The 26,094-nt window shown below is 39.5% G+C and overlaps 2 protein-coding genes across 2 annotated transcripts; both read right to left on the reverse strand.

Moving 5' to 3' along the window:
- Positions 1–12: 12 nt before the first annotated feature.
- LOC145448700 (uncharacterized) lies at positions 13–12,117 on the reverse strand. Its single transcript, XM_080327169.1, has one exon. The coding sequence runs from the start codon at positions 1,785–1,787 to the stop codon at positions 747–749; it is 1,041 nt and encodes a 346-aa protein (XP_080183295.1). The 5' UTR covers positions 1,788–12,117; the 3' UTR covers positions 13–746.
- LOC145448689 (uncharacterized) lies at positions 7,215–26,094 on the reverse strand. Its single transcript, XM_080327158.1, has 2 exons — positions 25,946–26,094; positions 7,215–25,855 (listed from the first exon to the last, which is right to left on the reverse strand). Exon 2 carries the CDS (start codon positions 23,714–23,716, stop codon positions 21,200–21,202), a length of 2,517 nt encoding a protein of 838 aa, XP_080183284.1. The 5' UTR covers positions 23,717–25,855; positions 25,946–26,094; the 3' UTR covers positions 7,215–21,199.

The raw sequence follows: 26,094 nt of genomic DNA on the forward strand, positions 1-26,094 counted from the left end.
ATACCACATCGAGCAAGATTGAATAGATTTTTTCTTTTTCTGGGTTCTTTAGTCTTCATATTTATTTAAAACTTTATTGTCTTTTAAAAAGTAGTTTCTGTATATACAAACATTGGAAAGTTAAATTTCATGCAGGCACTTTCAAAGTCATAAATTGACAATCGGCTTCTTTTAATGATATTCCCTGCGTCTTTGCCCATGCGTAGATCTGAACTTCCGGAAAGATTATCCACATTATGAAATCTCTTTCAGAATCTCCCTTTTTTAGAAATTCCCTCATTTCCGGATTTACTCTTTTTAAAATTGTTACCCAATTTATGCAGATTTCTGCAAAAGCCATCTGTATAGGTTTTTCAGGGTGAATGCTTCCTGTATAAGTTTCTTCCCACTCATTTTCAACCAGATGTTTCCCAGGCCAATGATTATTACCCGTAGTAAAACCATACTTTTGCTTCCAATATTGCAGCCGTGGATTTAATTCGTCGTACATTATGTCACATAAGTGATCCGTTAATGTATATGTTGTCAACAGAAACTTCAGCGACTTTAATCCTTTATCTATTAGTGTTTCTTTTTGGGGTATCCATATCAAATGTTGTATCTCCGGATCCTCACAACGCAATCCCAAACACATTTTGATACTTTTAGTAATATTTTTACCGTATTCTAATATATTAAACATCTTATTATTAATTGAACAGGAAAATACTGAATCAATACCTCAAGATTCCACATTTTCTTTAAATTTACATTAGTTCAATAGTGACTAGCCACACAATAACGGCAAATGTACCTTTTGAATGTATAGTTACATAATGGGATAAACTTTTCATCTCATCATAATATAATCTCGATTGTTTGCGCACATGGGTTTTTTTGGTAAACGTTCCATTATTATTTCTTTTCAATTTCAAAACTTCCAGCCTCGGTAATTTTTTTAGTAGATCATCACTAAGAAATTGGACGTGATTATAACTAAGATCAATAGTATGCAGATGTTTGAACGATATATTGGAAGAAAGAGAGAAAAACTTCAAGTTGTTACTATACAATGTTAATCTCTCTAAATTACATAGTGATTTAAGCACTGTCATTTCAAATGCAATTAGTCTATTTTCGTCCATGTGTAATGTTTCTAATTTTCTCAATCCTCTGAAGGCCCCATCTTCTATAACTTTTATAGCGTTCCTTGATAAATCCAGTATCCTGAGACGGCGCAAGTGAACAAATGTTCCATTCTTCAATCTTTTTATCTCAATATTGTCCAGATATAGCTTTTGCAGGTTCTCCAGACTGGCAAATATCGATTCTTCTATCTCTGCCAGCAAATTACTGCTTAAGTACAAACTTTCTAGTTGATGTAATCCTAAAAAGCTTTCCTTTTCAATTCGTGTGATGTAGTTTCGCATCAAGTTTATCTCCCTGAGTTTTTCATTTTTGCAGAAGGCTCCTCTTGATATTGTTTGGATTTTATTCCAACCACAATGCAACACCTCTACGTCTTTATATTTTTCCAATTGTTCTTTGGTTATTTCCCGTAGACAGCTGTCGTTGATGAATATCTTTACTGTGTTCCGACAAGATTTTGCCAGGTATATCTTGTCAGGATCCGGAATCCTTGTATAACTCGAATGGTCACACCAAAGTACTAAATTGCTTCCTTGCATGCATTCCGGGTATAACATGGTTCGTCTTTCATTCATTGTACATTTCTTTTGTTCTATTGTTTCCGGGTAAATAGCATAACACATGCCCAGCCATAATACTAGTAGTTCCACTCGGTTCATTTTACTTATGAATTAAATAATCCACTTTATTATTTTACTCCTTTGAAAAAGGTCTTTTATAAATCAAAATCTTATTTACATTCGTTGTCATTACTCATAATTGTTCTGGTAGTATAGAGTCCATGTTCACACTTTCCCCTCCGTAGGGGTACGGATGTATTTCTATACGTCTTATCCTTTTTGTTCGCCAATGTATTGAACTTGAATAGCCTTTTATGCCCAAATTATTCTGACAGCTCCATTGTTCCATATGTGGCGGATCTTTACAAATTTCTCTCTCCTGGTACACGTCCTTTGTTATATTAGTGTTTGTAAGTTTCATCACAAGCCCTCTAATCAATTCATACAACATGACTCTCCTTCCCAAAGAGGTGTATTCTTTTGCTCTTATTTCAAATATCTCGTCTACCACATGATTGAATTTATCAAGAATTTCTTCGGTTAATTCCTCATCTAGGGCTGCCTCTTCCAGGCCATTGTCTGTTTGTTTAACCCAATCGGCTCGGTCCGTAAGCAATTCCCATACTCTTTCTTTAAACTGGTATCTCTCATACTCGCTGTTATATTCTTTAAGATTCAATAGATCCAACTCGTCATATACATCGTACAAATGACACCAATTTGTTGGATCGTAACCTTCAATATAATCAAAATCTAGCATTCTTTTTTCAAACAAAATAGCAATTTCGCACAATTTACCATTTTCAGGATATGACAATTCTCAAGACTCATATAATTACTTTTACTTTTCACTCATAACTTATTAAGTATACTCCATTTATCAATTCATTAATCACCCAATACTTATTAGGCAATAAATCTCTCCCCCCCACAAGGGATTTAATTATTTTGTAATTTTCTATTTTCTGGTTTTTATTTATATAATTTTTTTTCTCATTAAGATTTTATCTCGTATATAGCTTTTATCATTCGGTATTGGCAATAATTTTATCAATTTTTATGATCTATAAACATAATCCGACATTTTATTTTTTTTGAAGATTTTTTTAGTGGGGAAAGTTACACAACATGTCAATTGAAACATTATTAAAAAGTAATATTACTCATCATCCCTGCCTTCCCTTCCATGAAAAATATTTAGACACAAGTATCTCTGAATGACAAACTACTCAATTCAAGGGTCATTTATACAGAGTTGTTGATAACAAGTTATTACACAACTACGTCTCATAGAGACCATCAGAGGAAGGGTGCCATGAGACAGGGATGTGAGTAATTTTCAAAATGTTATTTTACAAAACTATTACATAATCAAGTCTTGGATAAAATACTAGAGGTTGAGTCCATTATTACGCATGTTATGTACAGTGCAATAAAGAATTTTCATAATCTGAAAAATATTATAATAATCAGCAATAACTTAAATAGCAGCAAATTGGTATGAGGCTCATACAAGAAGATTTGGCAGAGCGACAATTTTGGGTAAAACGGAAAAAATTACGCTCACGTCAGTCTTTATAAAATATAATTCGATTAGCATAACATTTAAGTATGAGCACGAGGTGATTTGTTATAGTATAGGTGGTCTGGGGCCGTTACAGACTAAATTTCAACACGAAAATTGCAGCCGAAAATACATACATAACATTCAATATTATGGGAAACAAACACCGTACAGTTCTTCATAATTTACAATAACAAGTTCCTCTCGAATTTAAAAAAGTTTTTGCAATAAAGATAGGTCGATCTTGCATTCAAGTACTCAAGTTCTCATAGTCCCCGGGATGTCATTCTAGGGGAGGTGATAGCGGGAACAATCCCAGCGATTGATCAATGTATCGGAATCTTTTAATAAAAAGGGAAACTGTATTAATAACTCTGAGTAAATATATATCGTAAAATACAGGTATATAGTTTCCACTTTTGCTAATCTCAAGTTTCACTATACCCGGCTTCTATACTTTTTCCGTTAAGTTTGACCTTTGGTAGTGGTGCCGAATTGATAAGTTGTCCTAAACCACCACCGGTCAGCCCTAAATAATTCAGTTATCATGGCTTATCTAATAGGCTAGCCCTAAAAGTCCAGATCAATCAAGACAATTTCTAGATCAAACTAATAGTAGCTTATTTTAAAATCAGCCCATATTACCACTAGAGGCAGCATGTGATCCATCTACACTGGGTCTCCGTAAAGCTACCATTCGGGTCGGAGCCTCTGGTCTGTTTGGAAACCTACTGTCTCTACTGGTTGAAGATTCAATATCAAACATCAATGTAGTTTCCGAATTGGTGTCTTTAACTAATTGTTTGTCTCCCTCTTTTTTTAACGAGCTTTTAAAGGTTGATTCCGACACTTGGTCAATCGGTAGAATAAAAACGCCTCCCAAATAACCAAACGTGCTCGTGGACCCATATGTAAATCTCCATTGTTCTAGATTCCCCCCAAATAGGAACTCAAATTCTGCGTCCATCCGACATCTCGTAAAACAAAATGTTCGCATGTTTTTTGCCCCCCGATATTGTTGTAACAGGAGAGCTATGGCGGTTATTATCGCTTCTGGATATAACACATAAAGCACTATATGTCCTTTATCTCTTTCAGTGTTTTGATCTAGTCCTTTGTGCATACTACAAGCTTCTTTTAAATAGTCATGGCATAATGTCATAAGTTCCAAAATCTGCCCAGTATTCTTGAAATACGGTTTTACGTGCCTCATAAGGTAACATTGTTTACATTCACCGACCCCTACCGGGTGAAAAGGCTTTCCTATTTTTGTCCAGTCCTCCTTGGTGTACATACATTGTTGGCAATATTGTACCCTTGGATTGTCCCGCTCACAAGTGCCGAACAAGAGGCTCATCAAACGATCCCGAACCGGCGCAGTTTTTATGGTTTCCATTACTATCTGCTGCCTTTGCGTAAGATCGAACTGCATTGCCCACTCGTAGACAACCTTGTGATCCGTATTAGGGTCGCACAATAGCCCGTAGCACATTTCTTTCTTCAATTAGTTCACTATTTATAACTCTAGAATACAGAATGTTTCTTCTTTTATTCATACAACTCTCAGTAAATTGGTTCATATTGTAAATCAATGTGAAACCGAGAAAATACATTGGTTAAATTTTTAATCATGCAACCTTACCAATCATGTGAGTCAAACAATATGCTAGAATTTATCTAACCATCATCATGATATGATGTTGTAGGTTGAATTTGAGCGATAGGTGGCTGTTGCCGAAACATGATACTGCCAAAAGATGTATACGTCCCATCTGACATAACATTGCTATTATGCGGCAAGTCGTGGCTCGTTGAAGGTGGCGTCAGTAATGACGTCAAGAAAGGACTACTTGTTGATGTTGAGGAGCTGGTCTCTATTTCTTCCCTTCTATTCTGTTTGTTTGAGGCAGATTTTCTTTGTGAATATGGTTTTACTTTTGCTACCTCTCGATTTTTTACGTGTTTTCTACGATAGTCATTTCGCCATGGCCACTCTTTAACTTTTTCATTACTTGCTCCCATCCCTTCGAAGAAGGACTCCGCATAATGTCTAGTTTGATTCTTAATGTCCTCGAAAAAATCATTCCATCTTTGTAATCTCTCTGTCTTTTTCACCCCTCGAAGTTCCTCATACCATAGTTCGATATTTTCAATAGATAGCTCCCATAATTGTTCTTTAGTTATTGAGGCAGACATTCTTTAATTTACGACACCGTGTTATTTTTACACCTTAAAAATAATAATGTTTCTTTAAGCCGAGATTATTGTAAGATATCGTTAATGATATTCAAAACACTGAATCGTGCTAACTCTTTATTAATCTTGTTTGGGGTTAATTATTCCTTTACCGGGTGAAGAAAAGTGTTATCTTTGGCCACTTGTCAGCCTAACAATTCTTGATTTTCTTAACTCAGGGCCAGTCCGAAATTGCCAATATCAAGAATGGATTTCACTGATTGTGAACTTGCAAGGTCAAGCAAAAATTATATTTGTCTGGATGTGATGACTAAAATATCTATTCCGACGTATTGGCAGATCCATCAGCCAGTCACATAATGGTATATTTGTATACACTACCATAGAGCAGAATACTTTGCACCAGATTCATCACAAACAAAATTTTCACAAGCTAAACACAATATTTTGCCATACGATTCCTTGTTTTTAATACTGCTGCCCATTTTATGACCATGGAAAAACGGCCAATTTATTCAGACTGAGCCTAACTATACTGGCGATTTCGGAACAAGGTGTCGTTGAACATGTGTGACCTTGCGTTTGCGTTTGCGGTAATATCGCTGACTATGAAACCTTGGTACGGAAAGATTGACGCATGTTGGCTTTTGTTATTAATATGACCATGCGCCACATAGCCTGATCCGCGTAAACTCAGCCTAGCGATATACGGTAAGCTCGCAACAATGCCAAGTTATAATATCATTGGTCTATGAACTTCAAAAGCTTTTCGCGCTTCGCGCGGTAGTAGTATGCACAGTATTTCGTCAATCGAATGTGACCTTCGGGCTGGAAAAGATTGGCCAGCCTTGACTAATTCAAACTTTTATTTTGTATCACATACCATCCTAATTGTTCTCTCTCTCTTAAAATCTGCTAAATAACCTGTCATTATTCCATGGTTACACAAGAATTCCCTTTTTTCAAACGACAACACAGTCGTCCACAGTATTTAATTGTTTCACTATGAGACACAGAAAACATAACATATCTTGTAACAGTCGCAACGTAATTAATGTACATTTACGATTTTGCTAATCACATCAATTTTTACTTTTTGATCACATAGTTTTCCAATTTTACTCGTTATTCCAGGGGCGCCAAAACATTCTATCAAGGCGCCTGAGAGTTGCCTCGTCAAGAGGTCGTAACTGTTCATGATCTGAGGATAGATCGGAATCGCTACTACTAACCCCAGAGTCAGTATCGGGTAGAGTATTCAGACTCTCATTCGAGTCTGTCAAATCACTAGACTCAGAATTCGAATAAAGTCCCAACTCTTGATCTGAGTAAAAATAGGATTCTATATCATCATGTCCAGAATCAGCATACGACGAGATACTCAAAATTTCATCCGAGTCGGTTAGATCTAATTCCGAATCGGTGCTATCTCCCCAAATCGAAGGGTTTCTTTCAAAATAGCTTTCCAAAGTGGCCTCGTCAATTTCTTGTTCATTTTCCTCATTTTCATCTGCTTCAGGCGATGTTTGGCATGATTTGAGAATTTCATCTATATTTTTTAATACCACAATCCACCTTCCGGTCCAGATTTGTTCATCCAGAACAGAGGCCCCCATGGCATCAGCACTTGTCATGGCTACAGTTATACCAGCAAAGAGATGTATTGCTGTTTCTTGACCCTATATATACCAAGTCTGTGGAAATGTAATAGGTCTATATGTCATAAATTTTCCAAGTATACCACAGGAAGTTTTTATTTTTCTTCGTGAGTTAGCACCACAGTACGCAGTGATCATGATACTCGTCTTATTTTGATTCATCACTCTTTTTTACATATGTTTCACTAGGATATAACCATGATACCCATCATCCTAAACTCAATCTCGATGTTCATCTTTATTGCTACATTATCCGTATTTGCGCCATGAGACCACGCTCAAAGCGAAGACTTTCTATTAATTATAATTAGGTGACTTAAAATTGTAGGTGATCGTACTAATTTTGTGTCCTGTTTCTTCATCTAGTACAGAGGTCTCAAACTCAAACGTGCTTGCGGGCCATTTTTCTAGTTGGGACGACGCCGCGGGCCGCAGCATTTATAGGGGTATTCCATGTCTTTCCAAGTAGGCCTTATTTGGCGGGAATGAATTTTTCTATTGAGAGTGAGTCGATCCAGCAGACTGACAGTAACCACACATCGCCAAAATATGATTTAGGTTTGTATAAATTTAGGCCTGGCACGAAAAGAATCATCATATTTATAACTATTTGAATAGAATTGTTGTTGTACTTGATATAAATTAACTATAAGATATAGACACCATATGGATGGACAAATGTATGATGCCATCATAAAAGCTATCACATTATAATTTTCAGCTACTATGAATATTTTGAATCCAACAGACCGATAATAGAGTCTGATCTGATCATTGTAATTCCAATCACGATTCGGGTATACTCCTGAGAAGTAGACTATCAATCTCATGGCCAAATATCTTCAAATATAGGAGCAGAAAAAAATATAAATATAATATAAATATATTAATGAATGTGTCCTAGTGATTGAAATGTCGGAACGCCGAACGTCCTATTTCTGTTACATCGTTGGAGCGTATCACTACGGTACTCGGTACCTTTAAGTGGCCCTAATAACATGATTTAGCGACCAAAGATGTAACTAACAGAATGCCAATGGTTTCCATAACCATACTTGCTTGGTTAGCGAAATACCAAGCTGCGACCTTCTGATCTATTACAAGTTCTTTTATTGTCAAACAATTGTACCAATTGGCCATTAAATACCAGATCTTTGTGACGGGTCATCGCTTACCTAACGCACCTATCTTTCGGGTTTAATATCAAATTATAGGGATCTATGCCTTTATTGATCAATTCATAGCCCCCATTCAGTACCGTTATTACTATGTCCAACACTTCATCACCAAGTTCGTGCTATCTTACCCCAACTCTAATTTTTTTTTTTTTAAATACATACATGAAGTATGGCTATGTTATTTTAACTGTCGTATGGCCTGTATTCCATCTCTAATACACCCTTAATGAAACTATTACTCATGCCTCCTTCAGATACCAAGTCACCAACCTACATTCTAAACTCGGTTTACTTCCTTATGATCATGAACCGCCGGTATATGAGATATAGCCTCAGTGCATGGCGCATGCCATTCTTTTTTTGTTATCAATTCCGAATTTGCGTAATAAATCACAATCAGATTCGGATGGACATGTTTGATCATTGTTAACGCGAAAAATTCTAAAAATCAGGCCTAATTTTTGGTTCGTGACCCTCTGTGTGGCACGCAAATTAAGAAAGTACTGACTAGATATGCGCTTACTACTTAGCTAATTAGTTACTGTATAATTCTAGATATTTAGCTGTCTGAATCTTTTAATTAATAAGCTACGTCATTCATACATCAATAATTCTTGTTCTTGGTCCATTGCCAACATGAGCACTGCGTAAAAAGCTGCGGGCTGTACTACAATTTCTCCCACGCTTACTGATTCAATCTAACTTGGATATTACCTTAAGTGCTCATTCATTTACCAACCTTGATATCGAGGCTAAAAGCGACATAAATTAAGTGGTAGCAGGTCATGCGCCATTTTCCAAGCACGATTTTACGCCATTTTGATTACATACATTCTTGCTTGGCTCAAACCAGCCGCGTGGTGGCGCCTACAACCCACTGATTCAATATCACGCCTTTACTTATTTTAATTTGTAAACTTATTTCCCAATTCGCATAGCTTTGCTACCAAATGCAACAATTCAAATTATCCTGTAGTCACTCAAATTAGCAAGGTCCCGCCGACCATTCTGTCTTATTCATACTGGCCCTTTTCAGAAAATGCAAAAACCAACACGCGCTGCTTCATACTACACCACTGTGCATTGTTATGTAATTGTACTCTAGATTACTAGGTCACTATTGTTGATACATTATCAATAAACTATCTTTTCGCACCCAATCTGTCCCAAATAATTACTTCTGCACACTATAATCCCAAAATGCAAATCTTGCTACCCTCAGAAATCAATGACTTTCCTTAATTATCATATCTTTTGTTTGTTCTTTGATACTACAAACTTCGCACTATTGCTCAACACTAATAAACCAGCGTTTAAGCTGCTGAATTATCTACAATTCATGCGCCGTCTCCAATACGCAAAACTTACTTTTGTAAATGCAGACTTGCAACAATAGTTACTTTTAAATAAAATACCTGTGCTGCATACATGCTAATGGCTATTATCGAAAACAAACATCTATCACTACCCAAGTTTCACTTAGTAATGTTTTGTAATCTACCTACTCACTTGGGTATTTTTAAATCTGGCCAAATTTACATTTATTTTTAAGACTACCTGATTAGTTTGACCACCACTATTACTGGCACAAACCCGATACCTTGCTCTTAATTTCACTTACTTGTAACTACCTGACATTTGAGGCGTGATATGAGAAAATAACATTCTCATCTATTTCAGCTTAGTGCTCCCAGATTAATTTAATCACAAGGTGAATAGCGCAAAAAATCCTATAACTGCCTCAAGCGATTGTTCCATCGTTTCAAATATTTTGGAGAGACCGGCTGACGGAGGCAGCTATCATTACACAAATTACCATACCCGCACGACGATGTCTAGTGAATTTTAATCATGTCCAGACAATTAGAACACACTTGTAGTAGAAGAGATATTGTAGAGATCTCCAACGCACTAGTTTTGAAATGGACGTCCCCAATAGGGCACGAGCAAGCACATTTTTTCCTGTTTAGTAATCCAGTACGCAAGAAGGTTTTGAAAACAGTGCGATCTATCAAAGCCGAGGTTTGTCATGGCTCACAGTAGATTTACAATTTTATAGCCCTTATGTGTTATGACGTACACAATTGTTAGTAATCAATAATATTCGCCTCGCACTGCAATGGGAGTTAGTCCATTTCAGGAAATCATTCTATGCGGCTAGGCATTGCTCCACTGCATGCTTGGCGTCGTATTGTTACATCAGGTTTTTGCTAAGACGACCTGAGTTGTCCGCAAAAGCACAATTTAGTTTTGAAATTATAGATCAGAGTTCTTCAAACGGAGTTACTGCTTAATATGAGATATATCAAAACTTACAATATAGTGTAACCTTCGAACGGTATTTACAGGGATATACCAAATCCGTAATACAATGAACTGAAGACCAGCTTTCGCAAATGTAGGTTTATGGTTCAACCTGAGCTAGAACATAGGCGAGCGAGCAATGTGGTATTATGTTATTTTAGTGTGATACTTTATACCCTTTGATCGAAAGAGATATTTCACCTGCTTATTTACTCGTCGGCGATAAACCAACAGTTTTGTTTGGTTTTCAAAAATATAATTAATTTTTGAGGGGCATACCGTTTCAGCACAGGCCTTTTGAGACCATACCTTGCACCCGTGTTGGGTTCAATTCCCTTCGAGTCACGAGTCATTCCGAGTCCTGGCAGACCAAGGCCAAGTCAAGTTACGAGAAAAATCACAATTTTGAGTCAAACCGGATTTCAGCATCTATATTGAATTAGCTGACAAATATGCAGATAGCTATACATGCACCCAGATGCTGTATCAATCACACGCAAGTAAAATACGTGAGCAATTGTAAAGCTAAATACTACCGTCAGGCCTTGTCGACCAAAATATAGAAAGATACGCACTGCACAACGTAAATATTGAGTCGTCTAATGAGACAGAAAAATGTTGTTATTCACAATAGTCCTCTATAATTACCACGGCAGCGTCAGCCATGATCGTTTCATTTGCGGTTAATTTATTTATGACTTAACACAACAATTCGAGTATACGCAAGCTACAGTGATTTATTTGACACCGTTTATTTTGTGACTTGATATTGACTTATAAATTCCTCTTCGAGACACGAGTCAATACATATTTCCCAATCGACTCGAGTCCTCCCGACACTGTTTCTTTCCCTACATTAGTAATACGCAATGTATCAGTCATAGTAAATTAGAACCGCAGTACAAAAAGGGGTGCGCGGAAGATTAAACTAGCTTTCATATCGAAATTGATCGGTTTTATTCAGACTAGCTATTTCTTAATCCAGTCTCAACTATGCATTTGAGATGACAATAGAATGTGCACGGCGACCTACGATTTAAGGTTCTTGATCATTCTTGAAGCTTATACACCAAGATGAACTTGCTCGCTTTGCAATGTAAATCTGATTGTCAGAATTGTTAAGTACGAATAGTGTTGACGAGCATGTGCGGATGGGTTATTTTGTAAATAGCAACAATAATATTGGTCTTTTAAAATTCCATATCCAGTCGCCTCTCTTATCATCAGCTTTTGTGCTAGCCCCAGTTACAAAAAACATCAGGTAATGTTCAGTATATAGGTCATCATTGTGTCAATTTAGAATATACTATGACTTGAGCTACCCTTGATTTTATTATATTCCTTTATTATTCATATATACGAATGCGCATGACTAGAATTACCCCAAATAGCGTTCCATCTTGTCAGGCATTCTAGAAGGACCCATTAGTTGGGGTGGTTCCCGCCACACAAATTTAGATACCACGTCCATATTAGTAATGTTTTTCCTAAGAAAGCTTCGAAAACGGTTCTGTACAGGAAGCTGTCTATGCTACTCGTCTTCGTTGCGGCAAACGCTTGTTGGATTACTTTGCCACATGGTTTAAGTTTGGATCGGCGAGGCCAGTTGTGTGTATAGGTACAGTTAATTTCTGGAACTTGTAGGTTAGTGTTTCTCAACCGGGATATATGTAATTCTTGGGATATACCAGAGGTTGCAAAGCGCGTACCTTTCCCATGGAATATACATATGGATGTACCAGAATGGGATTACCCTAAGCTTACAATCCGCTATCACCGAGGTAGGTATATGTATAATGTTGTCTCATATATAATACTGTACTCCGCCTAGTCACAATATCACGAGTTATTTATTTTCGTCGTAAACTCAACTTACTGGTCTAGTTAGTTGTTATAAAGTATCTACAGTTGGAAGACATGTTTTAAGTTAGCCATTTATGCGATAGATCAGATTTCCTGAAGCGGTATTCCCTGCTTGACGTAAATAAATGCCATAATGTAGTGAATGCAACAATTGGAGCGACGCAGCCGGCCAGGGTCGAGACACTTTCCATATTTGAAATCAAAAAAAACTTTTTGATTCAAAATACCGATCGGTCGCGTCTCGATCCCAAAACTGCAACATTCGAGTCATGAGTCACTTCGAGTCACCGCATCCTTCGATCGAGCCAAGTCAAGTCAACTGATTAGTGAAAGTGACTCAAATCAAGCTAAGGTTAGAATTGAATTGATTTTATCAGTCACAAGATGTGATTATATCATTGTACTTTACTAGCTTTCTGCAATACATATCGGGCGGTCATCGGTATCTAACCGACGAAGATATATTGAGTTAAATAAGTCCACAAATAATGCACTGTATTGCTTGCATACAAGTAACTTAATAAATTCATTTAAGCAAACGCACCGTTCTTAGTTTATCATATCCGCCAAAAATAGGGAATTGAATAAAACACTTATAGCTTATGATGGCGTTGGCTGCAAACTTCGACTTCTTAACCCGCGATCAGTATGTTTGTGACATGTCGGATGGATGCCCAATAAAATGCACTATCATTGAAGAATTGGTCGCTTTTTATGGATCCCATAAACTTTGCGTGAAAAATCCAAACATATGCTATATACCACAATCTTTGTCTGCATTTAATTATTTGATGACTTGAAATTGGCTCACTAATTTTACTCCGAATTAAATTCAATTCATAAACAGGTATACCGAATCAATTCAGATATTACCCAGTTGCTCGAGGCCAATGACTCGAGAGACCATGGACAGCAGCACCCAATACAAAGATAATCGGCATTTCTTGTAGTCTAAATGCTACTGTCAACCCTGTGCAGTGCACAGTACACAATGTGAGGCAGCTCTGATACTTAATAGGTTGGTGATTGTGCTATTGTTGATTGAAATTACCACTTTTTACAGCAGTTACTCATACTACCCAACATAGGCTCCGACTTTTATTTTTTTACGAGGCAACGAATTCTTGTGACGTCATAATTGCTGTAATCGTCGCATGAAATCGCAATTTACTGCATACCGCTGGTGTACGTGCAGAGTTGAACCATTCGCGTGACGTTTTAATATCGGCTCTGCACTCATTAATATCAAACCATGCAGTCGAGTTATTAAATGGAATCTTAAAACGGTACGATCATTTGAAGTGTAACTGCGGCCTGCGCTACCAGTCCGTCCAACGAATCTCCAGTTACATCAACGTTGTTCACGCACAATGCCCCGTGTGAGTAACGAAATACACTACGCACGGGCTTTGCAGGTAACACACGACAACGCTATCATACTTCCAGCTGACAATAATGATGATTACAAACGCGAAATCGCGCAGCCATGCAATCAGTCATTGTCTCTGCATCGTTTTGACCAACTCGCATCGCGGCAATTGTTTGATGATTAACACATTGGTGCATTTCCCAATTTAGGTTCACGAAGCATTTCGGGAGTACATCGGTCAATTCGCAAATTCAATCTGCGTGTCGATGGCCGGGTTGGCCGCCAACGCATACTAATTGAACTACGTGTTGACGGCCGCACAAATCTCCTTCTACGGTCGCGGGTTGGCCACCCCTGGGCTAGGATTGATTCCACTTCCAGCCGCATGTCGCGATCTTACCAATAGAAATCCACTGTCTATTTAATTTCTAATGGGTAAATATTCGATAATGTTTTCTGGAAACGAGTACATCCAGCAATCAAGTTTATCGAAATGTAGAAGGTTCCCTGTTCGAACGAATCGAATAATATCAGAATTTGTGCTACTGTAACCAATAATCTTGTGCTGCATCACGTTAATAATGAAAGGAACACTCAAAAATGACTTTGTGCGACAATTTCGGAGCACGAATGTATCTAGTAGATAACAAGGAATAAGGATGACAGCAAGTGAGAAAGTGTGTATTCTAATCAGTATCGCCACGAATCGGTTTGAGTGTTACACCGTCTTGAGTAGCTTTCGTGGCGATAATTGTTTTCTCATTACATCGGTGTTTAAGCTGTATTGCTGCATCTCCCGATTATTGCCACATAACAGGCAAAGCCTTGTTATAGAAACGAATCTGCGCAGAAATGAATTCCAATTTGCAGGCAAACACCAACACAGCTTCCAATTTCGCGCTCCGATTACCTATCACGAAGCTAGCTACCTCATGAATAGTTTTGTAAACGAATATGGGAGCACATAATTTAGATTTCAGAATAGCAGAACGTATATTAGTGCTCCTGGTCGGGAGAGGAGATCTAGGATGGTGCTTCTCAGCACACGCTTGGTGCGTAGTCAGTAGAAAAATTCGGGGAATGTCCTAACTTGATGGCACCGGTTTCAAACCTTTGCCGTATTCCAGAACTCGAGACATGGTATTGACACACATCTTTTGATCATTACGTTCAAGTTTTAGCGGGAATCAATTTCTCACTTTAATGTTTGCTTCCATTCGAATCATTCGATGTTATTCAGTTTCGCGATGTCGCCTTTTAAGCAATATGAGATAAGACCATCACCAATTAGCGTACACCCGACCGCATTGTCGTCAGACCCGCGAGAGATAGGAGCCGAAGCATGCTAGGCTCGAGACGCTACAGTCAGGCCATAGGCCGGCAATGATCTCTTTCACTCCAGTCCTATTGCAGATGTTATTGTGTGAGTCAGCGATGAAATCGTGCACACCAGGCCGAAGCCGCCAATGCATATGTGATTGCGCAGTCAAACGATGATATAGTGTGAACTGGGCCTATTGCAGATGTGATTGTTAGGCCTGCGAAACCAGGCTTTATCTAGACGCGACGCGCACAGGAATGAATGACCTAATTTCGCGACCATCTCAGCGGGAGATAATCACAGATTCCTATAGCTAATTGGCAACACGATTCTCGCAAACCCGCCGCGCGGAACACTGATTACATAATTATTGAATTGCAGCTGAATATTGGATTTCCAATGATCATTTCAAAATGACGGGGTTTCGCGTTTCAAAATAGGCAAGTTCGACCCCCGAAATCCCCGTGGTTACGCGCGTGGTTACGCGCCTGGCACACGCGCGTATCGAAATCGAAGACGTCTCTAACGAGGTTGCATCGATTCGCCTGATTACTAATTACTAATTACAAATCACTTCAGCGTTTGAGCATTTTGTACGGGGTGGCAGCCACCTTGTAATCTCGTAAGTTGGCGCCTATGCTACCCAATACTGTTATATTTAAGTTATGTAAAGAACAGCTCCAGTAGCAAAATGCGTCGACAGCAGGCTGATACTATAAACCTTAAAATTCCAGATCCACTATCATTATTTGCCTCCAATGATTGTATTTGCAAACGTCTTTAGCAGGGATTATCCATACTTTTTTTAGACACAGGCAACATTATGAGTGAGCGAGTGTTTGGCGTGTAGTGATTCTATTTCGTGGTATATTTTACGCTTATATCCGTATGTCATGCTATCCAATGCAATCCTAATCATCTTAACCGTGAAACACAAGCGTTTATACTGAATTAGTACCGAGTGTTTAGAATTTATTTTGTATAATTAGGATATCAGTGTAGCGAGTGGTTATAATATAAGTCTCATATCATAGCTATAAGTACCACGTTGATTTTCTCTCTCCCCTTTATAGAAAGGTGAGCATTAGTTTCATTTTATATTATCGAAATTTTCCTAGGTGCCATGAAAAGTAATAGTCCCCACATTGTAATAATAGCTTTCCACTTTTAGTAACATTTGGTATAACTGATACAGTTTCCACGCGACAATATTAGATTGGCAGTCTGTACCGTGATGACCCAAGTATTATTCAGGTCTGTTATCTTGACATACCAAAACTTGTGGAGTGGCAACCAAAGCTGGGATAAAAACACGACCTTCGATACACCAGTCACTTCCAGTTAACGCACATTCTGACTCGAGTCAAGTCCAAGTCAATCGACTCTCAATGCGACCCGAGTCAAGCCAAGTCACTCGTTCCCTGTAAGCGAACCGCTCCAGGTCAAACCACTCGAAGAAGTCGACCCGAGTCACCTCAATACTGGTGTCAACCTATATATGGATAAGCTAACTATCACACGGAGATTAGATGTCCGTAACTGGACAGTCTAAGTCTCTGTCATTGCGTATTATATTTACCCATATTTCAATCATTATGGCATGTCCTATTGCTGTTAATTCGAAAAAAATTTTTCTTTCCAACTGCTACCAGCACTCAACTCCCTTAACACCTTACAATTTGGTGTGGAGTCAACTGACTTTTCCATTCCTGCGCTCCGCGTTTTATCCAGTTTTGAGCGGAAGATCGTTAACGCGCATGCACCCCCCCATCACCACGAGCAATTTGCTATTTTCGTAAAGTAGGGGTTGGCGTCCTTCCGAACATTCATCAAGCAAATTTTTGTCGCTATCCTTTGTACTCCGGCATGATTAAGCCCCCCATTACAGACAAATTTCACCATTTTGCTGCAGTTAAATATTTCCTGTTCGTCAATTACCCACTGTAGCGCTTCCTTTCCCACCATTAGTTGTGGCCTTATTGTGCAAGAGTTTTGCAATGGCGTGATCAACCCCTCAATTGGGGTCGTATTTTGCCGTTTCTGCTAAATTAAATTTTCCTGTTCGTCAATATGCCATTGCAACATGTACCAAAATTACGCCATCCTGCTTCCATATTTACTTACTATTGCATTACTTAATCCTTTCATTTTTAATGCTTCCATATTTACTTACTATTGCATTACTTAATCCTGATTTGGCTTAGCAATACCATCCGAAAATTTCGCAATTATGTATTTCGCAATAATAGTCGTTGCATAAGCATCGTTAACACCGCGAATTTGCCTCGTACATTCTTAAATCCCGTACAATTTTAGGCTTCCATAAGCAAATACAGCATGATTTTTTAAACTATGTTATTTCAACGAAATTAAATTTAGGTTTTCGGATAATTTCACATGAACTCTAAACCGCGCAAATGGACCGAACACACCACACAACAACACTCACTTATATCTTTACAAAAATTCAGTGATTATTCCACAATACCTATCTCAGTTTTTCGTGCAATGATACTGCTGTAATATACGTCTTTCGATTATTCCGCCGAATAACCTCCCTAAGATAGGTTTTTGCTGCGACTCTCCTGCATTTCGCATAACATAAATACATACCTCCTACCATTACTGTTACGCAAACCGCAAAAATCAAGGCATGATTGTTAAGTGATTCTTCTAAATCCTTTCTATTGTTAATATCAACATTAATTTTACCTGATGCATATCCTTGTTCTATTTCGTGTAGTTTGTGCAGTCGTCCATAGAAGTCAAATGTAATTCGGTCCAATCTGTCATATCTGGCCGTAGGTAAGGTATGCGGTATACTGAGTGTAGTTTTTCCTTCTTCTTCGATAGAGGGTGTAATTGAAGAAAGTGCACTATTGGAAGTACTCTTCCAACTTCTGATCACATCATTTTTACTTACTGATGTGGGATCGCTCTGATAGTCCCCTGATGAAAGCATTGACGTTGATTTAGTTCTTACCTGTAGGTCTTGCTCTTTGTTTAAATTATCTGGTTCTGTATTAGAGCGGGACTTGCTGGTGACGAAGTATTGGTGCGTTTCAACTGTCGTTGCTACGTGTGTTGTATCAAACAACATATTGAAATGCGCTCTTGGCGGTGTCGTGTCCTTGAGTTGATTTGTGTGATGACTTAATTGAATATAAGACTCAGGTATCTGAGTAATCTGAGGTGTTTTCTTTATTGGCACGGATAAAGAGCCTAACATTTCACCATTTTTTGTGGATATTTGATAGGTCATGGTATTCCATTGTAACCTTGCATTTACACCTCTCTCCATTGGTACACGCGTTATTAACTCGCTTTCGGAAAAGGTGACTCCTGTCGTAGCAATACCAATGCTTTTCTGAGCGTCCATCTGTGTTGATATAGCCGTAGACGGTTCCACAGTTGTGAAAATATTTGTGGGACTCGTCCTGTGTCTTTCTTGCTCACTAACAGTTTTCACTGTAGTTAGGAATGTAGTAATAGATGCAGTTGGTCTTGGGCCGGTGTTATCTTCGCGTGAGGAATGTACAGTAGTCAATATGGCTGGGAGTGGTGTCGATGAAGTCGTTCCGGAAATAACAATGGCCGATGTCAACCCTCCAGTATATGGTGTGATTGCAGCAGTGGATAATGTGGTCGTAATACTATCTGACGTATGTGCAGACGTTTTTGGCGTGGAAATTGTCGTATCTGTTGTTAACTCAGTCGTATATTGAGTATTTTTAATTGATGTTGGAGTTTCAATCATTGGTAACGCCATTGTAGTTTCAATAACATTTGTAGAATCCGTAGTATAATCTACCGGTATGGGCCTATGTTTTAATAAAACATCATATTCTCCGTCTTTGTCATAATAATCGTAGTAGTAATTTCCAGCGTCTTGAAAACTAGTATTATCGTCATAACCGGCATAGCTAAATCCTTCGTCATAGCCTTCTATATAATCGTAGTTATAGTGGTTAATATCGTATTGATTCGTCATTCTTACATTTCCCTCTGCAATTGTTATGGTTTTCACCCCTGTCATAGTGGTTTCTGGAGTCGTTACAACAGGAGTGAAATTAAACCATATATCAGTCTCGCTACTAGGAGACACTCCTCGAGTGGTTCCTTCGTAATTTTCAGTCCTTGTCGTTATTGCTTCCGCGTTACTTCGTGGCATTACGGAGCTAGGAGACACTTCCCGAGTGGTTCTTTCGTAACTTACAGCCTTTGTCGTTATTAATTCCGCGGTACTTAATGGCATTTCAGAGTTAGTTCTGATTTTGTTATTGTCCTTATAGGCATAAGGCGTATACACCAATATTCCAGCGCATATTGTGGCTGTGTAGGCCACACTTGGTCGGAATATCCGGATATCATGAAATTGCGCCTCTATGAGCTTGCGTGTTGACATATAGTTCATTAACTGTTCATTTATCCTAATCAGTTTCTGAGGTGTCAAGGCTGACCGTAGCGCCTGACTTAGAGACTCCATCTCTTTACCAGTTATGGACCTGTCCAATCTCCCCAGTTTTCTTCGCATTTTATATATGGGCAGGGATAACTGGCGTAACCGCCGTTTTGTTGCCTCTACATAATACATTCCTAGGCGAGCTAGATAATAGTCCATATTCCTTGTATTTTGCCCATTGTTTTTAAATGATGCAGTCAGGATAAAGTCGCCTAACCTACCGGGTTGTTTACAATTGGGTAGACTCTTAGGCCATGCTTTGAGTGGAGATTCCTGACCTGTAGGTCTTGGAGATGCAATTTGTAAACGACCATTGCTATGATCTGCATACACGGGTTGATTTGTATATGGATCATATAACACTTCCTTAAAGGCCAAGGCCGTCTTCAAACTTCCTATTGAATTACGACAAACTTTCTTATTTTTCTTGCGTTCACATTCTATGCTGCCTTGCAACATAGTCGGAAAATTTCTCTTCCCCATTATCCGTTGAGTATCATTATTTAGATGTTCTCGAAGGGCGTAAATCCTCAATCTAAACCAAGTATGACCATCAAAGTTTGCTGGCCTCTCCCTGGGGCCTGTCTCATTTCGAGCCTTCAACCACACGATGTCGTGATGTAATTTGGGTAATTTGACTCCCGCTGGCCATTGACTGTAGGAATAAGTTTCTTGCATTCCCGTCCCTGATGCTCTGATGCTATTATCTATTTCCATTACCACAAAGTCTCTGGACAGTATATTTACTGCCAGATCATCTGTGAAAAATGAGCATCCTAGGCATTGCATCTGGTTGGCTTCTCCGTGCACACATACGTTAAATCCGCCTTTATTGACTCTCCATCCCGCGATTCCTTCTAAACGCTGCTGACACCTTGCTGTCACTGTTGCATATTGTGCCAAGATATTCATCACTGATAACTTGTACACCGTCAACAGCTGGTGTATAGTAACTTGTGGAGTAGCATTAGGAGAGATCATCCGAAGAATCGTCCTAGGCATAGCCATAGTGCCGTGTGCTTCCCTTCCTACCACATACTTCCATGTATGTACTGAACCAAAGTTATTCTTTCGACGATATGTTGTGGTTCTGGTGAAGGCTGCCAACGTGATATCGGGAGATATTCTTGATAGTTTCCGATTGCACCCGCATTCTCTTTCGTATTGTCTAACATTGTTCCAATACCTCTTGTCCGACCCCGAGGGTGCAAATAACTTGTACAATTGATCTTGGCTAGCTCGTGTTGGATCAAATTTGGACGTCTCTTCGTATATTGGAAAATTATTTTCCGTTTCACCTATTGGCCAACTCTCGTTTAATTTGAATAGACGATTAAGGCGGATGTATCTGAGACCTTGATACCGGAACGTTGTCCATCCTGTAAGATTAAATGCTAACCTCACACTCATAGCAGATAGGGGCAATAATTGGCCATGAGTTTGAAGATATCCTCGGTGTAGTGTTAAGGCTACTGCCAGCACAATCCATAATTTAAGGTAACGATTCATATTATTATAAATTAGTTTGTATATCTGTGGACTTATGAAAAAATTTAAATTAATAAAAGTAAAATCCTTTGAGTACATATGCGTGCACTACATTCTTGTCGATTTGGCTGTTTTAACGGGGGTCGATACCGATGATATGTACATTGTCAACTGAGTATTCGTGTTCCGCCGTTGTACCTTAGGTTTTAACTTAGGACAGCAAAGACTGCTATAACGACAGAAACAAAACAAGATGATCCCGGCCCCCAATATCAAAATTACTGGAATTAGAACGGACCCCAGGCCAGAAAAAATTCCGTTCACTCCCTTACTGAATATTCCTCCGACCGCACCTAATCCATCTTGTAGTAGATCTCCTGTGCTATCTCCTACTGATTTTATCAAGCTTCCTGCACCGTGTGCCATGTCTTCTATCGTTTGGTCCAAGTTATTCATAAATTCTTCTCCTCCAACAAATTCGAAAGGCTTAATTGTAATATTCTCATATCGCCAATCAGAAATGTTCATGTACACACTCTTATTCAGATCTTCTCTCCAAACTTGGAAACCCAACTCCACATTCTGTTGGGCTTGATCTAGACTGATACGATTAGCACGTAGTTCCACTCCGATGTCATTCGTCTCATTGATGTAAGCGTCCCTATAGGCTGTTAATTGTTGAGCGTGTTCTTTTATCCGCAACGTTCCTTGTCGGATTTTTGTAAGATATATCTTGCTGGAATCAAATATCAGCTTACCAGTTAGGTTTGCTAGTTCATCCAAGACCAACCGATCAAGGGCCAGTTCAGCTTCGCTCATTTCCTTATAGTTTTGAAAAGAGGTCAAAGAAGCTGTGGCTTGTCGTACTATCATTTGTCGGTTCCTTTCTATGTACTTTTCCATTAGTACAAGTCGTTTATTTGTCAGTGATGTCCTTACTTCCATGGCAGCAATCGTTTGATCCAGTTTTTGTTGTTGCGCTGTTTGTAGTAGCGAGAGCTCGTTAATCTTTCTTCCTAGTGCAGTGGACCTCTGCGTGGCCTGTATCATTCTATTATTTATTTGTCTGCTAAGATCCATCGTCTCTTCGTGTAACCGGGATGAAACTGTCGCAACGACGGCGATCGTGGATATTATAGCGAATACCAGACATATCAGTTCTGCCAGGAACCTTTTACGCCTTCTACGCGTACCCCGATGTGCGGTATTACTTGATGCCAATTCACCTTTAATTTCTATTGGACCCCCTGGAAAGCGTGGTCGGTTTAGCTCCGGATCAAAATGAACATGGTCCCAAAAGGCTGCCTTCAAAATGGGTCCTCCTACAGGGTCGCGGCACAAATCCTGGTTATGTGATATTCTATTTTTACATGCTTCATCCGATGCAGTAAGAGAGGGGAAGAATTTCCACATAGGCCTGGGAAAAGGTACCCATGTTGATGTAGATGCCTTAAACCTAGTCGGCACACCATCAAAAAGGTTATTCCACCTCATGCCCTGATTGCCACGATTAGCATACACACTGTGATCCAGATTTGGAAAAGACGGTTGTATCCATTTTACTCTGGGAGGAAAATTTGTCGTTGGTAGATCACCCCATAGAGTGGTATTCATTCCTGGCCAGAAGTTGCACGAATGGGCTATTACACGACCCCTTGGCCATAAGTGCTCAAACCAGTCCTGATTAATCCATCCCCCCTGAGCCCGGCATGGTATCAATGGAGTGCGCACATACGGCACGTTACTTACTTTAGTCATTACTATTTCTTGGATGATTATATCTGCCTTATTTGGTTCCAGGGCAGAGATAACTCCTCTAAAATCACACCTTGTACAGATTCCCAATATGACCCCTTTCTCCCTATAGGAGTACAACTGTTGCCAATAGTCGCCCCGGTAGGCTCTTTTTTGTATTAGATGCCAGCATTGTGTAAAACTATTGCTACTGGCATTATACTTATTCAATTCATTTATTTCGGCTCTGTCCCGGTCTCCCATAGGCTCTTGACGGCATGATGCTTCAATAGCTGAATAACTTTCGAATAGCCTCATCATAATTAATTTAAATTTGGTCAGAGCAAACATAGAGTAATTCTTGCCACGGTCATGAAACGACATGTATTGGTCCCCACTCCAGAACCAACGAATCCTATAATACCCTATTGGACGCACGAACATGTTCGTTTGTTTAAGGACATCATAGGAAATATTGGGCGTGATTTGGCCCAGGCGCCGCTGACAGAGACAGGTGCGTTCAAATTCTTGTACGCTTGTCCAATATCTTCCATGTGGAAACGCCATTTGTTGTAATGACAATCGCTCAGCCACTACGTAACCAAATGACTTACTGTAAAACAACTCTGGCCGTCTATATACATGTTGCTCCGCCGTTTTATTGAAGATGCTCATCAAGTGATATTCCTCCCATTGCGTATCATTTAAAGTGATCCATTCTTCAGGCAGGGGTCCCCGTAGTTCGCCTAGCGTCCCCTGAGTGAAGGACCGTGCCCTACTTGTTACAGGATCTGCGAGTCCGTGCATGCTTTTCGCCGCCGTATGCAGCACCAAATCAGACGTACAAATGATACCAACAAGGATAGACAGAGAATAAGGAAGGAGGTCCATGGTACATCTAGTGGTGGTTCTCGCCACGTCATAAACTAAATATAATCGCGCACTAGACCTAGACTACCGTCTGTAAAAACACAAAATAACAGATGTCGTCATTTTCGTCCTGGAACCTTATAGCGGGGTTCACAATTGTGGTAATACAGGAGACCCATCAAATTTGTCAAAATTATACCGTGGATCATTGTGTATGGTGCGCAGGAGTGCCAAGAATCGGTCAGTCTTTTGATGTTGACGTTTCCACAAAAACTCCCCTACGTAATCGGCCAAAAGGTGACGTGCTAAACCACGAGACCTATATAAATGATATTTAAGCTGTCCCCAGGCCCCCTCGATTTCATTAGTACAAAAAGCTGTCCGAGGGTCCTTAAACCACCGGGAGTGGTCCACTACACCGTGTATATAACCCTTCCCCCAGCTTTCTATGCCCCTGTAGGAAGGGTAGGCATCGGTTAAAATTGTGGACCCCTCTGCCACATTTTCTACTATGAACTTTCGAAATACTTGAGCAGTCCTGTCAGAAGTTATTTCGATGAACATTTCTCCGGTGGCTTTGTCTATTCCCCCGAACGCCCAAATGGCTTTAACGGCTGGTCCTTTATCTGAGGTAACCCGACGCTTAGCCAGATGCGTTTCATCAATAACCACACAACCGCCTTCATTTCCCAAACGTCGCTTATTCCTGTGAAATTCGGCCGTACAAAGCTTTCGCAATCGGCCACACCAGGTGACCGTTGAACGTTGGCTAATCTCGGCTTCATGCGAAATTTGGGTTTGCAACGCGTCATGGGACCAAAAGTAGAACAATATTAATAATTTGGGAAGTTCTACCTTGCTTCCCGCGAATATCGAGTGTTTCCGTATAGTCGCCGTAGTGTCACAGGGGTTGCATCGCCACCTAAATCCATCATCGCCTGTTGACGTAATTTCCTCTTTGATTATTTTTTTACATCGCTTGCATTTCATCCTTCGCACCAACAACCCGTGATTTCTCAGAAATATCACACAATCCCGTGTGTTTAGCAATGCACCCGATTCGACCAAACTCAACACATTGTATGTTCTTTTCCGCGTATCTGCGCAAGTAAATAATACGACATGTGGCGTCGATCAACTCCCCATCGTCTTTAGCGGATCAAACCCCCCTTTTTCTTGGCGTTTCATGTGTACTGACTCTCTCCTATTTTAATCCCGTGTTATTCCTATGACAGGGTTATTTTTTTCACTTGTTCCTTACCAGACCTAATGATTTTTTCACCCTCATTTCAATGTACATGCAAAACACTTACTATCCTACTACACACCCATTTTATGGTGCAACAACTATTGCCGCCTAGACCTCCGGGCACTTATTTCACAAGTACCCCTGAAATGATATATGTGACACTTATACATTGTCAAATTATTAAAAATCTAAAATGTCGTCGCGGGTCGCACAATATGCTCTGGCGGGCCGCAGTCTGGTTTACAGTCTGCACCACCCATCTACACATCTGTGAGAATATAAACGCACAAACTATATTTGGTCGATTTGAATCAAACAAGACTGTTGGTAAAGGTGAGCCCTGCGCAATGTAAGCATTGAGCCGTCTAAGAAACAGAGACACATTGCTATCAGATTAATCTACTATTACTGCGACAACGTAAACTGTAATGGTTTCGTTTGCGGTCAATTTCTATGTGATGTAACAATGTAGTATCAGTGTAACGTACAATCAGTGAAAGATCGGTTGCTCTCACTAGTGACACAGGCGCATCTCGAACAATCCGAACATATACAAGATACAGTGATTAGATCGACACCGTTTACTTGATGACTTGAAATTGACTCGTAAAATTTGCTCCGAGTCACGAGTCAATGCACATTTCTGAAGCTCCGAGTCAAGTCAAGTCAAGTCATTTTTCCAAAGTGACTCGAGTCAAGTCAAATCATACGAAAAAGTTGACTCGAGTCTGACTCGAGTCAAGTCATGACTCGAGTCATCCCAACACTGGGGCCTACCTGTTCAACAGCTGCGACGCCAGTCCGTTATTCCTGTGATCCCTTCGACAGGACAATCCCCCAAGTAAAACATATTCTCCTCTCTCATCGATGAATTCACTGATGCGTTCGGGTGGCAATATGGTGTCCACCAACTAAAGACATGAAGTTAAATGTGCATTTCCCCCTTTAAATTATCATAAAACCGAGTATATTCATATAAGATGCGTTTGCAATCGATATACCTTGTTCACCTGCTTCACATTCAGGGGAAGAATTTTGTCTGCATAGTTGAGCTGTCTGGGGTCGTTCACTTTCACATGACCCAGCAGCGCTGCCACTAGTTGATTGCCATCGCGGGAATAAGCACCTACGCTGATCGTGTTTTGGAGAG

The sequence above is a fragment of the Botryllus schlosseri genome, chromosome 1, assembly GCF_051294905.1.
Source record: "Botryllus schlosseri isolate E-star chromosome 1, Bs_hap1, whole genome shotgun sequence".
NCBI lineage: Eukaryota > Metazoa > Chordata > Ascidiacea > Stolidobranchia > Styelidae > Botryllus > Botryllus schlosseri.